We start from the raw sequence: 12685 nt of genomic DNA, 5'->3' as shown, positions 1-12685 counted from the left end.
AGCAGTGCCACAGACTGATCGACTCCATGCCACGCCACATTGCTGCAGTAATTCAGGCAAAAGGAGCCCCATCTAAGTATTGAGTGCTGTACATGCTCATACTTTTCATGTTCATACTTTTCAGTTGGCCAAGATTTCTAAAAATCCTTTCTTTGTATTGGTCTTAAGTAATATTCTAATTTTCTGAGATACTGAATTTGGGATTTTCCTTAGTTGTCAGTTCTAATCATCAAAATTAAAAGAAATAAACATTTGAAATATATCAGTCTGTGTGCAATGAATGAATATAATATACAGGTTTCACTTTTTGAATGGAATTAATGAAATAAATAAACTTTTTGATGATATTCTAATTATATGACCAGCACCTGTACATCTGCTCTTAGACATGAATGTGTGTGGACTGACCTGTAGGTAGTGTGTGGGGTGTAGATGTAGCGAGCAGGAAACTCCAGCACGTCTTTGGTGGGGCGCACACGTGGGTCAGGATAAGGCTTCACATGAAGCAGCTCTGGAGAAAGACAGTAGTGGGGGGCCTCTGGAGCCGGGGAGATGTCGATCTTCAACTGAGCTAGATGGAGAAAGAGACCGACGGGGTGTGAAAAAATGCTTAAATAATAGAACTGAGGTAAAAAAATAAGTGCAGACAGGTACCCGTCACAGGTCTGAGTCGACGCAGGACAGATGACGGCCTCCTCATGTCTGCCAAGAACTTATATAAGTCTTCGTCACTCAGTCGGTCCCCCTCCTGTAGTGCCACAGAAACACCCAGCATTCATTTAGTGAGGGAAACAATATACCATGCTAATACACTACCACCATCAGAAAAACACAGACACAAAAATCGAGAACTGACCTGTTTGAAGAAATTGGTGACAGTGAGAGTGGCTGGCCGGAAGTTTGTGAAGTTGCACATGTCCTCTCCTACACTCATCCTCTCAAAACCTTTCTTCTTCCTCTCATTCCACGTCCCCTTGCGCTCTGTAAGGAATGACAAAATGCCATTTGCTATATAATTGAGTCAGGCTACTAGGGCTGGGCGACATTTGTAGTGTATTAAATATTTAATATAGAATATTGAAATTCAATATTATGGTCACATTTTATATTAGGAGTCTTTAATTATGTACGGTAAAGGTGGTGACACCAAACCAACGGCAAAGAACTAGCGCTGATGAAATCCGACGGTTGTTGCCTCGCGCAAAAAAATCTGCACTTGAACACTCCGAGAGAACTACGGCCCACTGTCAACTAGCAAGCATGTTCTGGGCCTGCATGTATACGAGACAACTGTCTATTTCTGCAGATATATTTGTCTATATTCGTCAATCAAAAAGGGAAACCGACACTACAGGCTGCAGATGACGTTACACAAACCGTAAACAAAGCAGCATGTGCTTACCGTTTTGAATATCAATCCTGCTCATAATTTTCTTTATTCCACTTAATATTAAAATATGCGCCCAGGATTACTCCGGTAAGATGACTCCGGTAAAACAGCCTGTTTTGACGGCTTTGCTGCTGTTTTGCTATTAGTCTCATGCACTGAATAATCCACTAAGCTGAACAGCCAATCAGAGTTCTCTCTCTCACTGGTGGCCTGAAGCCAATTCTTCATTGCTGAATCAGCCCCCCCAAAAAATTAAGCGGTCCGACTAGAGCCAACTGTGTGGAACACACCGGAAAAAAGTAAGTTGGCCGACGCTCAAAATGGCCCGACGTTTCCAGATGGCCAATTGACGGCTTGGTGTGTCCCGGGCTTAACACTATATAATAAGTTTCATTAACATATGTTATATAATAAAACATGAACATGATCTGAAAAGGTTTAATGGTCCTGAAAAAAAGTCACACTTGTTCGCAGCCATTGGAAATTAATGGGCGATGAATTTCATCTAGAGGAAGTGTTTGGTACTGCGGGGGAAAAAATCTCACCGAAAGCTAATTTTTTTTAGATATCAACCTCAAATTTGGAACACAACTTGTTTAGATTTTTTTTTTTGCACCATTTTAGAGTAAAACGTGTTTTGTAAAATATATATTTGATATAAAAAAAAATTAAAAATTTTTTGTGAATAACAATAAATGTAAAATTGTATAACTTTTTTCCCCAAGTTCACTTTTTTAAACTTTTTTTCACTTCAGCAATAATCTGTCAAGTGTCGTCTTTAAAAAGAGGCTCTAAAACATTCAAGATTTATGACTGTTTAAGTTGGAACAACTGAATAAATGATAATTATTGCATAATAATCCATTGTTATACGTTGTTCAGTTGTTATTCTTTCGCTTTCGTTAAATGTGGATAATTTTCCTCACATAAACATGTCGATTCACATGATTCAAGAAGGCCTTTATTAACCCCCTGGAGTGGCGTGGATTACTTTTATGATGGACAGATGGACTTTTACGGACTTCAAAAACGATCATTCCTGCCATTATAAAGCTTGGAATAGGCAGGATATTTTTTAATATAACTCCGATTGTGCTCATATGAAAGAAGAATATCATATACAGGAGGGTGAGTAAATCATGGGCTAATTTTCATTTTTGGGTGAACTAACCCTTTAAAAGAACAAAGAGTTGAGACAAAATGCATGCGTTACAGTATTTTGGATCCATGCATCAGCCCAATGATCCTGCTGCTCTCTATATTTTTACTGTTAATCAACAACAACAAAAGACAAAGAACAATCACTTTGATAAGAATTAATCGGTTTCATGGCTGGTGAAAAATATTTATGGCTGGTAAGTTTTCTAAAAAGGGGGGGGTCTAATGCTTTGTCATGCATTCTGACTGATTTATTAAAATTTTGGTCATGTTTAGCATGAGAATCCAAATCGTTAACAGTATAAATGAGTTGGATGTATGACGTATTTCTGTACTAAATACACTCCTTCGGGATTCAAAGTTTCAGAAAGTGTTTTTCCAGTATGGCCATGTATGATTTCAAAATGGGTGGAATTCCTGGTATGGGCATTTTCAAGGTGACTGCTTATAAGAAATCAATAAAAAGTGAACTCCAAAACAAAAAGTGTTGACTGTGGTTTATACCCGTGTCTGAGTCTGAATCTGAGCGGTCCAACCCTCCAACGCTGCTGACGATGTTCAGCAAGTGAATTGCGGTCCAGGCAAAGGGCATCCGGAAACGGCCCAGCCTAGAGCACATCTGCTCGGCCTGAGTCTTCAACTTCTCTAGCTTTTCCTTATGCTGCTTATACACACACACACACAAATTGAAAACCAGTGAATCAATTCAGAACAACCATCTGGGTTACACAACTCCCCGTGTAAAGGTAATTTATCATGCCATTTCAAACAACCAAAAAAAACGACTTGGCAGCAGAATTGTACAGTGGCAGTCACAGGCTCCAGCATCTACTGGACCTTGCTCATATTGAAGAAGAATGACAAATATTGCGGCAGTCCAGATCAAGTTGAGAAATTTTCAGAGGATACCATAATCATGCCAGATGTGTCTGATGAAATACTCATGCATAAACCCATGGTAAAATCGTACCTTAGTGGAGTCAGATTCCTTCATGACCATGTACGGCTCACAGCATTCGCCAATATCTCCCTGTTGAAGGACTTTCTCCAGCTGAAACACAAATACAGCAGAGCTCAACGATAAGGATATCCCAATGGCCTGAGGCCAGGTGACAGAACCGTCACACACACACACACATATATATATATATATATATATATATATATATATATATATATATATATATATATATATATATATATATATATATATATACACATACAGCAATCAAAGGAAATTGCTGTATACAGAAATCAAAGTCAAGTGGTCTCTTCATTTTTTCCAGAGCTGTATATACACACACACGATGACAAGTTTTTGAAACCATTAGAAATATCTTGATTTCTACATAGCTATTTTTTTATTTACTCAGTCTTAGTCCTGTGTCAGATGTACTTTTTATCATATTTAGTCAGCCTTTTTCTGTTTTTGCTTAGTCAAGTTTTAGTTGACAATGTATGAGCAATTCTAGACTAGACTTTAGACAATAATTTTCATAATTACAAATCGCAATAATTGCTGTCATTTGAGAAATGCATTTTGGCAATTCATCAGAATTACCTATAAGCAGAAATCAAGAGAATGGTTTATTTCACCTCACCTAGTGTACTGATTTATTATAGGCCATTTATAATATAAATGAACACACTCTACATTATAAAAACTGGTGAAACAAGAAACTTCTCACAAAAGTTAAAACGGTGAAATTCCTAATATTAATTCCAATTATTCCAAATGACACTAATGTTTTTCTATTACAACAACAGCAAAAATGCTTGTCACACAGAGGTGCATCCCAATAAGTGCATTTATTCAGAAACCACAATCGCAAACAATATAGTCAAGATCCATGTTTGGAATTACTTTATCAGTGTATTACTTTTTTTTTTGGACAAAAACAAAAATCGATTTTAGTAACTTTTTTTTTTATTATTTATTATATTTTATTTATTTTTTTTTATATTTACAGTAATCATTTAATGACCTTGGTGTTGTCTCGTCGCCATCTCATCTTAGTCATGAAAAGAGGTTTTCAACAAACATTTTGTCAGTTTTCGTTAACAAAATGAACACTCTTTCTACATAATATGGTCCTCAAAATTATAAACACCATCTGACTAAACTACTAGGACACAAACAACTTAAATTTTTTACATTTGTATTGAATTAACCCAGTAATTATTGAAAATGCAGGGTGGAGAAAGTAAGTGAAACCTTGAATTTAGTAAGTTGAGTATCATCCTTCAGCAGCAAATCCTCCACCAAACGTTTTTTGTTAGCTGCTCACAATACTTTTGACCAGTTTTGGACCATTCCTTTCCTACCCACATATTTATCAATATTAATCAACCTCTATGGATTGTCTCGATGGTACAGTCCTCTTTAAGTTATGCCACACCATCTGACCTGACTTAAAAGGTCAGGACTCAGGAAAACAAGCATTTTCTTCCTAAACTTGTGAGATTTAGTTCCTTGTCTTGTTGCCTCATCCAACCTCTCTAAAGCTTAAAGTCCTGACATTCTCATGAAATATATCTAGATTTATAGAATTCATTGTTGAAAACAGTTGTGCTGCTTATTTTAGTGCAAACGGATTCAGTTTTTTTCAAAATACTTCAATGATTAGAACGTTTTTGATATAAAAAATATTTTGTAACATCATAAATGTTACTTTTGATCAATTTAATGCATTCTTGCTGAAAAGTAGGGTAGTGTATATAGAAATATAATAAAACATATATAGAAACTAATATTATAAATAAAATGCATATTTATTTACAGTCGCACTAGTGGAAATGTTTTAGCATTTGTAACTCCTAACTTAAAACAGGCTGTGAGACTACGAGGAACATTTACCTCACAATGTACGTCCGTGTGTAAGTTTGAGGGACTTTATTTAAATTAAACACATACACCTCTTTAGCTACATGTGCCATAGGTTCCCGTCCCCTGTCCTAGAGTTTCTACTGTGCCCTCTATAGGACATGCGGCACTGCGCCCCCTGCTGGTCATACCTTAATGACTAGAAAGATGTCAGGAGACGGGTATGTGATGGAGAAGATAGCAGATCGGGCCAGGGTGGAGATGGCTACATGGGGGTTGTGGGGTCGGAGCAAGCCCTTTATCTGATCCGAATTCAGGTCAAAGTGAAAATCCTCCGAAATCTGAGCATGGATGAAAGGGATACAGCATATGAATGATCATGAACCTGTCATCCATCACAGAATTTGAACCCGCGACATTTTAAGTAACAAACATTTAAAAGGTTAAGAATGTTTGGTCATACCTTTTTCTTTTCTCTGACATCATACAGAGCCAGGGATCCAAATATTGGCTCGATTTCAATCTCAAATCTGGAAGAACAACCACAGTGAGTCAGATCACACTGCAGACGGCTTAACTGTTCAGGGTGGATGTGTAATCAGAAGGTGTGTTAAATCACAATCAATGAATACAGTTACCAAATGAAGAATACTGGGTCGTTCACACTGATTTTTAGTCATTGTAAAACAACCAACAATACAGCCATTTGTTGACCTCCGCAATAAAATGACTGGTTGAGAGCCTTACTTGAGTGACAAACACTTGACCATGATCCTCTGGCCGGTGTGATCTTTGGGAACCTCTGGGATGGCACACCTCTCGACGGCCTCGTCCTGTCAAAAACAAAGAACCGTCATCATGACTACAGCTCATGCACCATGGCAACGTTTGCTCAGTCATCAGAAACAATGTGTGCCCAGACATAAAGCGAGAGGATGAGCAGCGACGATGCGGAGGAGCAAGAGACGGAGGAAAGACAAAGAAAATGTTCGACAAAATCAAAACAAAAAAAATCACAGATGGATCATTAGAGAGACGTCTCTGCTTTTGAACTTCAGCGTTTGACAGCTCTCCTACATAAAAGTGTTACTCATCGTCTCCTACACAGAAGACTCTACTTTCCTTTTCTACTTTCTTTCACACATAGTCCCACACTGACTTTAATGATTTCAGACCTCATCCGGTGCAGGGTAAAGTCCCAGAAGATCAGTGTGGCGGCACTGCTGGCGGTTCTCAGCGTTGCGGCGGTCCATGTCCTCCGCAGCCGTGCGCTCCAGCACAGAAGGCAGCAGCGCATCAGGTGTGGAGTTTTTCAGGTCAAATATACTGGAGGCCCAGCTCCCCCGCGGCGTCTCATCTAGTGACACCGAGTGCCTCTTGGAGTCATCCTGCCACAGACAAAAACCCATCTAAAGTTAAAAACATAATTACCATGTCGGCGGCTCGGCGCTGATAGCCTTGTGGGCAGCACGCCAACATATAGCACCAACTTGGAACCGTTTAAAAAATAACGATGCCATTGGAATCGTTTAGAAATTTTGTTTTCGATTCCGATCATCGGTTCCAAACGCGCAAGTTTTCGGAAGTGCTTGCCGCGCCCGTTTGTTCTGTTGCAGCCATGGAGCACGGTAAGTGGCGCTCAAAAGTGTGGCTTTATTTCACTAAAAAAAAAAAAACCTGGGTCGGCACAGTGCAACACATGACAAACTTATTTCTTGCACGGGAGGATGCACTACAAATATGTGGTGTAGCTATAAATTAACGAGTGTAGCGTGTTTGAAATGCTGCGCAGGTCTGTCCCTCGGGCAACCCTGCGCTAACCAACGTTATTAACGGGATAGTTCACCCTGAAATGAAAATAAAGCCTTCTTTTACTTACCCTGATGTTGTCCCAGTGCCCTATGTCCTATGACATTTAAAATACTGTTCCTGCACGCGCTCCTTCCTATTATGGCAGTGAATGGCGATCAGCTAAAACATTACAAAAAGTAAACAAATGTATCACGCAACGATACAGGGAGACGCGCGCCATATGGAAAGTGTTCAGTGGGCACACTATAGGTTTTGCGAGAAAGAAACCGTATTATTCAGTCAAAACACTGAGCTCGGCCGTTATTCTGAGCGCGCTCCTCTGTGTAAGTTACACTATGAGCTGTCAGCAGCCGCCGGCGCTCATGCCTACTATAATAACTCGCACTGTTGTCATTGCACCCACGATAAGCACACACACACACACACACACACACACACACGCGCGCGCGCGCGCACCATTTTGAGAAATCAAGCTCAATAGAAAAAAACGCGATTCTCGTCTTTTCTATAACGTATATGATAAGAAATAATACTAATAATATAACCTCCTTAAGTGAATATTGTGTACCGGTTGTCATGACAATATTGCACGAGGCTACTGCGGAGTGCGCACACACTGGAACACGCGCATTTGAACAACAGCTGGGTGAGTAAAAGATGGCTTTATTTTCATTTCAGGGTGAACTAACATTATCCCACCTCATCATAATCAGGTAAGTGATTGTAGTGTAAACCCCTTGACCAAATTGCGAATTGTGGTGAACAACAACGTTACTGAAATTATTTTTCCCCCTCGTAGATAAATGTAGCTATACGCAAATTGCCCACGCTAGTAGCAGTCCTAATGACTGCTGTTAATGCTATTGTTAAACCGGGACTCGGTGTGGAACTCCATTCACCTTTGCAGCAAAGCAAGTGAAAATGCCAGCGGAGAAAGTCCCAAAACTAAAACTCATTATTGAATCAAAATACAATTTTCCTCTGTGAAATGAGCCTGTGACATGTTGTGACTCCACCCCTCAAAGAATCGGAATCGAGAATCGAAAAGAACCGTAATCGAAACTAAGAATCGGAATCGGAATCAGAATCGTTCAAATCAAAACGATGCCCAACCCTAATCATAATAAAGGCAAAACCCAACAGTTTATCCTGACAATTTCTTAGTTTAATGTATTCATTTAATTTTAAAGGTCCCATGGCATGAAAATTTCATTTTATGAGGTTTTAACATTAATATGAGCTCCCCTAGCCTGTATATGGTCCCCAAGTGACTAGAATTTTTGATGGGTGTAAACTGAGTTCTGGCTGTCTTTCTCTGCCTTTGAGAAAATGAGCTCAGACGAGCCGATCTGGAATTTTCCTGTCATGACGTCATACCAGGAAAGGTTAACTCCCCTTCCTCTGCTTTGCCCGCACAGAGCACTCGGAGAAAATGGATTCAGTTTATGTCAGCACAGGCTTTACAAACAGACTTTACAATATGGATTCGACAGCACTGCGACAAACAGTGAGTAACAGTGTTCATTAATGCCTGATCTGTGATCAGTGATTTCTGATGTGTAGCTAATCATTCAAGTTCACAGACTTTCTTTCTAGATCGTTTAATGATCGCCGTCTTGATGCCCTAAGCGTAATGCATCAGTGATTCAAGCCAGTGACTAAAACGATCGGTTCTGTTAGTAGCATGAAACAAATCCGTTTTTTAAGTGATTAAACTACAGAGAGCGATCAAAGAACACTCTTTATAATGTTCGGAGCTGTCAATCACATATCGCGAGTGTATCTGCACACTTGCCCAAACTGCCGTTATAATGAATGACGCTGTTATGCAGCACAGCGAGGCTCTTACTGTATTCATATCGACGTCGTGTTTGCTGTTAGTTGTGGTGAAAGCATCTTGTGAGAGAAAATGCGCTGAAATGACAGAGTCGACGTGACTTGGACTGTTTATTCAGAATCTCTCAGATACAAATAAGCTTGCGCTAACAGCAACAACTCAGTACAATAACTGTAGCGGACCCCGTCCGAATGATGGCTAGACTTTACTGATGTTTCAGGAGTTTATTGAAACCGTTTACCTCCAAAAACTGAACAAAAAACAAAGTGCGCATAAACACCTCTTACACAAACTCTCTCTTCATAGCATTATCAATAACAATACAGCGAAATACACAAACATACTCATTACAAATGACAGTAAACAAGCACATACACACCTATTGTCTTTTCGGGGGTGCTAAACAAACTGTAAACTTTAAATCTGCTTAAACCTACTGAATGATGAACCGCAAGCTCTCACGAGCGCTCCCTCTTTTTTCATATCGCTCCGTAGACTGCAACACCCGTCAAAATAAAAGTCCCTACTTATTTGCACAGATAATAGAGACCTAAAATCTATTTAAATGCACATAAATGTCAAAAATAAATTATAAATTTTTTTGATGTAAAAATCATCCTAACAATATAAGTACACCTCAGGAAACATTATAAAATAATAGAAAAATGCCATGCCATGGGACCTTTAAATAATAAAGCAAATTTAAAACCACTTATTATAAGACAATAATGATCATCATTCAGGGAGTTTTTCAGTTTTACTTATAACATTCTTTAATTTAATAATAAATAAAATGACAAATAAAAAACAAGTTTCTCATTTGAGGATTATTTTTTAATGCAAACTTTGATTTAAAATAACTAAAATAAATTGTAAAACCATTTAAAACTATTAATTACAATGTAAATCCATTCTTCATTTTCAAAGATGATCTTTTATTTAGACAATTTTTCTTATTTTTTAATCAAATTAAATAATAGTTTGAGATATTATTAATTCATAATTATATTATTTCGGGCCTTTAGTACTTTCTAAATGTAACTTGATTTGACAGTAAATGATTTGGAGAAGAAAAGGGGACCAGATTGAGAAATCTCGTGTCAAGTCTGTGTCACCCACATGTATTGGAGCACATGCACTTTTAGGCCACGGCTCGCACCACTGGTGTGATTTTAATTCGTCAGACAGTTACCTGCTCATCCTGACGATCAATGACTGCCTCATCCAGCTCAAAGGTCTGTTTGACGAGTCCTTTCTGCTTCTCCCGCTGCCGCTCAGAGTTATGAGGCGTCTGTGTCGTGCTGTATCGTTGATACCTGAGAGAGCACAAGAGCAGAATGTTTCTACTTTCTAAACAACTTGTTCTCCAGTAAGCATCCATGTCATTCACTACCAGTCAAAGTATAAACAAACTCTACGTTTTTAAAGGTCTTGAAACCTTTTGGTTTAAAGGCTTTTAATCAAAATCTCTTTATTATTTAATTTAGTTTTGTAGACAACATAAACTGTACCTATGTGTGAACTTTACAAAACTACATTTTGAGTTGGACTGAAGACGTGCCCAGCATACACTACGGTTGGAAAGTTTGGGGTCAGTAAGGTTTGTTTCGTTGAAAGAAATGAATACTTTTCTTCAGAAAGGATGCAGTTCATTGATCAAAAGTGTTTGTGACGGCATTGTTCAAAAGATTCATATTTAAAGGGATAGTTCACCCAAAAATGAAAATTAGCCCATGATTTACTCGCCCTCAAGTCATCCTAGGTGTATGTGACATTCTTCTTTCAGAAGAGTTATATTAAAAAAGTCCTGGCTAATCCAAGCTTTATAAATGGCAGTGAATTGTTGTCTCGTAAAAGTACATCTATCCATCATATAACTGCTCCACACGGCTCTGGGGGGTTAATAAAGGCCTAACGAAGCGAAGTGGTGCTTCTGTGTAAGAAAAATGTCCATAATTAAAAATTTATAGACTAAAATAACTAACTTTCGGCAGAAAGCCATACGCAATTCGGCTTACGGCAAAAGAGTAACGATGTATAAAAGCATAACAAGCTTTGACGCCTCTCGCGGATAGGGCTGGGCAACAAACTCAAGCCCCTCTTCTCTTATATCGAAATCCACCGCCCTTTCTCTTTTTAGACTCTCTCGTTTTAGACTCTAATTTATGACTGGTGTTTTGTTTTGCTCCATCCTCTGCGTTTCTGCGTTCGTCAATACGCATGCGTCAAGGGTTCAAGTGTCAAGGGTTACTCTTTCACCGTAAACCGATGCGTACGGCATTATGCCGGAAATTAATTATTTTAGTCTATAAGGTTTTAAATATGGATATTTTTCTTACACAAAATCCACCGCCCTTTCTCTTTTTAGACTCTCTCGTTTTAGACTCTAATTTATGACTGGTGTTTTGTTTTGCTCCATCCTCTGCGTTTCTGCGTTCGTCAATACGCAAGCGTCAAGGGTTCAAGTGTCAAGGGTTACTCTTTCACCGTAAACCAATGCGTACGGCATTATGCCGGAAATTAATTATTTTAGTCTATAAGGTTTTAAATATGGATATTTTTCTTACACAAAATCCACCGCCCTTTCTCTTTTTAGACTCTCTCGTTTTAGACTCTAATTTATGACTGGTGTTTTGTTTTGCTCCATCCTCTGCGTTTCTGCGTTCGTCAATACGCAAGCGTCAAGGGTTCAAGTGTCAAGGGTTACTCTTTCACCGTAAACCGATGCGTACGGCATTATGCCGGAAATTAATTATTTTAGTCTATAAGGTTTTAAATATGGATATTTTTCTTACACAAATGCATCGCTTCGCTCCACAAGGCCTTTATTAACCCCCTGGAGGCGTGTGGAGCAGTTATATGATGGATAGATGCACTTTTATGGACTTCATAAACAAGAAAAAAAATTCACTGCCATTATAATGCTTGGAAGAGCCAGGATTTTTTTTATATAACTAATTTTATTCGTCTGAAAGAAGAATGTCATATACACCTAGGATGACTTGAGGGCGAGTAAATCATGGGCTAATTTTCATTTTTGGGTGAACTAACCCTTTAAAATAAATTCAGTTTTTCTATTCATCAAAGAATCTGCAATAAATATTTGACAAATATTATTAAATAAATTGTAATAATATTTCACAATATTACTGTTTTTACTGTAGTTTTGCTCAAATAAATGCAGCCTAGGTGAGCATGAGGAAGAAAAAAATTTATACTCTAATTTTAGAACATTAGAGTACAAAGAAACTCCTTCAATACTGATGAAAAAGCATCCCAGTGAAGTTAATTGAAGGTTTTGATTTGTTGAATGATTTTTTTGGTCACTATACTTCTGAAAAAGCAGGTACGTCCAAACTTTTGACTGGTGCTGTGTGTGTATTTTACAGTCCAAGCTCACGTATGAGGAAGAATACTCACTTCCTCTGGATGATGAGCCAGTCATCGGTGTAGACTCCCAGGGCATCCCTCACTCTGGGGTCCAGCGAGCTATCAAAATTGAGTGCAAAAAGAGAAACCATCAAACCCCCAGATACCCTCACACCCCTTTCCCATCAGAATGGTTCGTGTCCCGGAGCCAACAACCTGTTCTCGGCCAGGCGAACTGGAGGCTGTCGCAAGCTGGCCGCATGTTTCCACAAACTTGAAGACGGTGATGTAACAA

At 38.7% G+C, this 12685-nt stretch overlaps 1 protein-coding gene and 1 long non-coding RNA gene across 2 annotated transcripts in view; one reads left to right on the top strand and one right to left on the bottom strand.

The window, feature by feature from the left end:
• LOC307137213 overlaps window positions 1-12685 on the top strand; it is a 97493-nt gene that overhangs the window by 33715 nt on the left and 51093 nt on the right. The gene's annotated exons all lie outside the window — the stretch shown is intronic.
• dock6 (dedicator of cytokinesis 6) overlaps window positions 1-12685 on the bottom strand; it is a gene marked incomplete at its 5' end in the record, with an annotated part of 89440 nt that overhangs the window by 48344 nt on the left and 28411 nt on the right. The window contains 11 exon segments of the mRNA XM_079834567.1: window positions 409-571; window positions 655-748; window positions 857-981; window positions 3053-3209; window positions 3519-3599; window positions 5564-5713; window positions 5836-5902; window positions 6120-6205; window positions 6548-6760; window positions 10214-10337; window positions 12442-12510. Coding sequence (XP_079690693.1) covers window positions 409-571; window positions 655-748; window positions 857-981; window positions 3053-3209; window positions 3519-3599; window positions 5564-5713; window positions 5836-5902; window positions 6120-6205; window positions 6548-6760; window positions 10214-10337; window positions 12442-12510 — 1329 coding nt within the window.

Source organism: Gobio gobio (genome assembly GCF_949357685.1).
Source record: "Gobio gobio genome assembly, chromosome: 1".
NCBI lineage: Eukaryota > Metazoa > Chordata > Actinopteri > Cypriniformes > Gobionidae > Gobio > Gobio gobio.
Note: the sequence above shows the minus strand (reverse complement) of the source record. Positions and strands in the feature narration are given on the sequence as shown.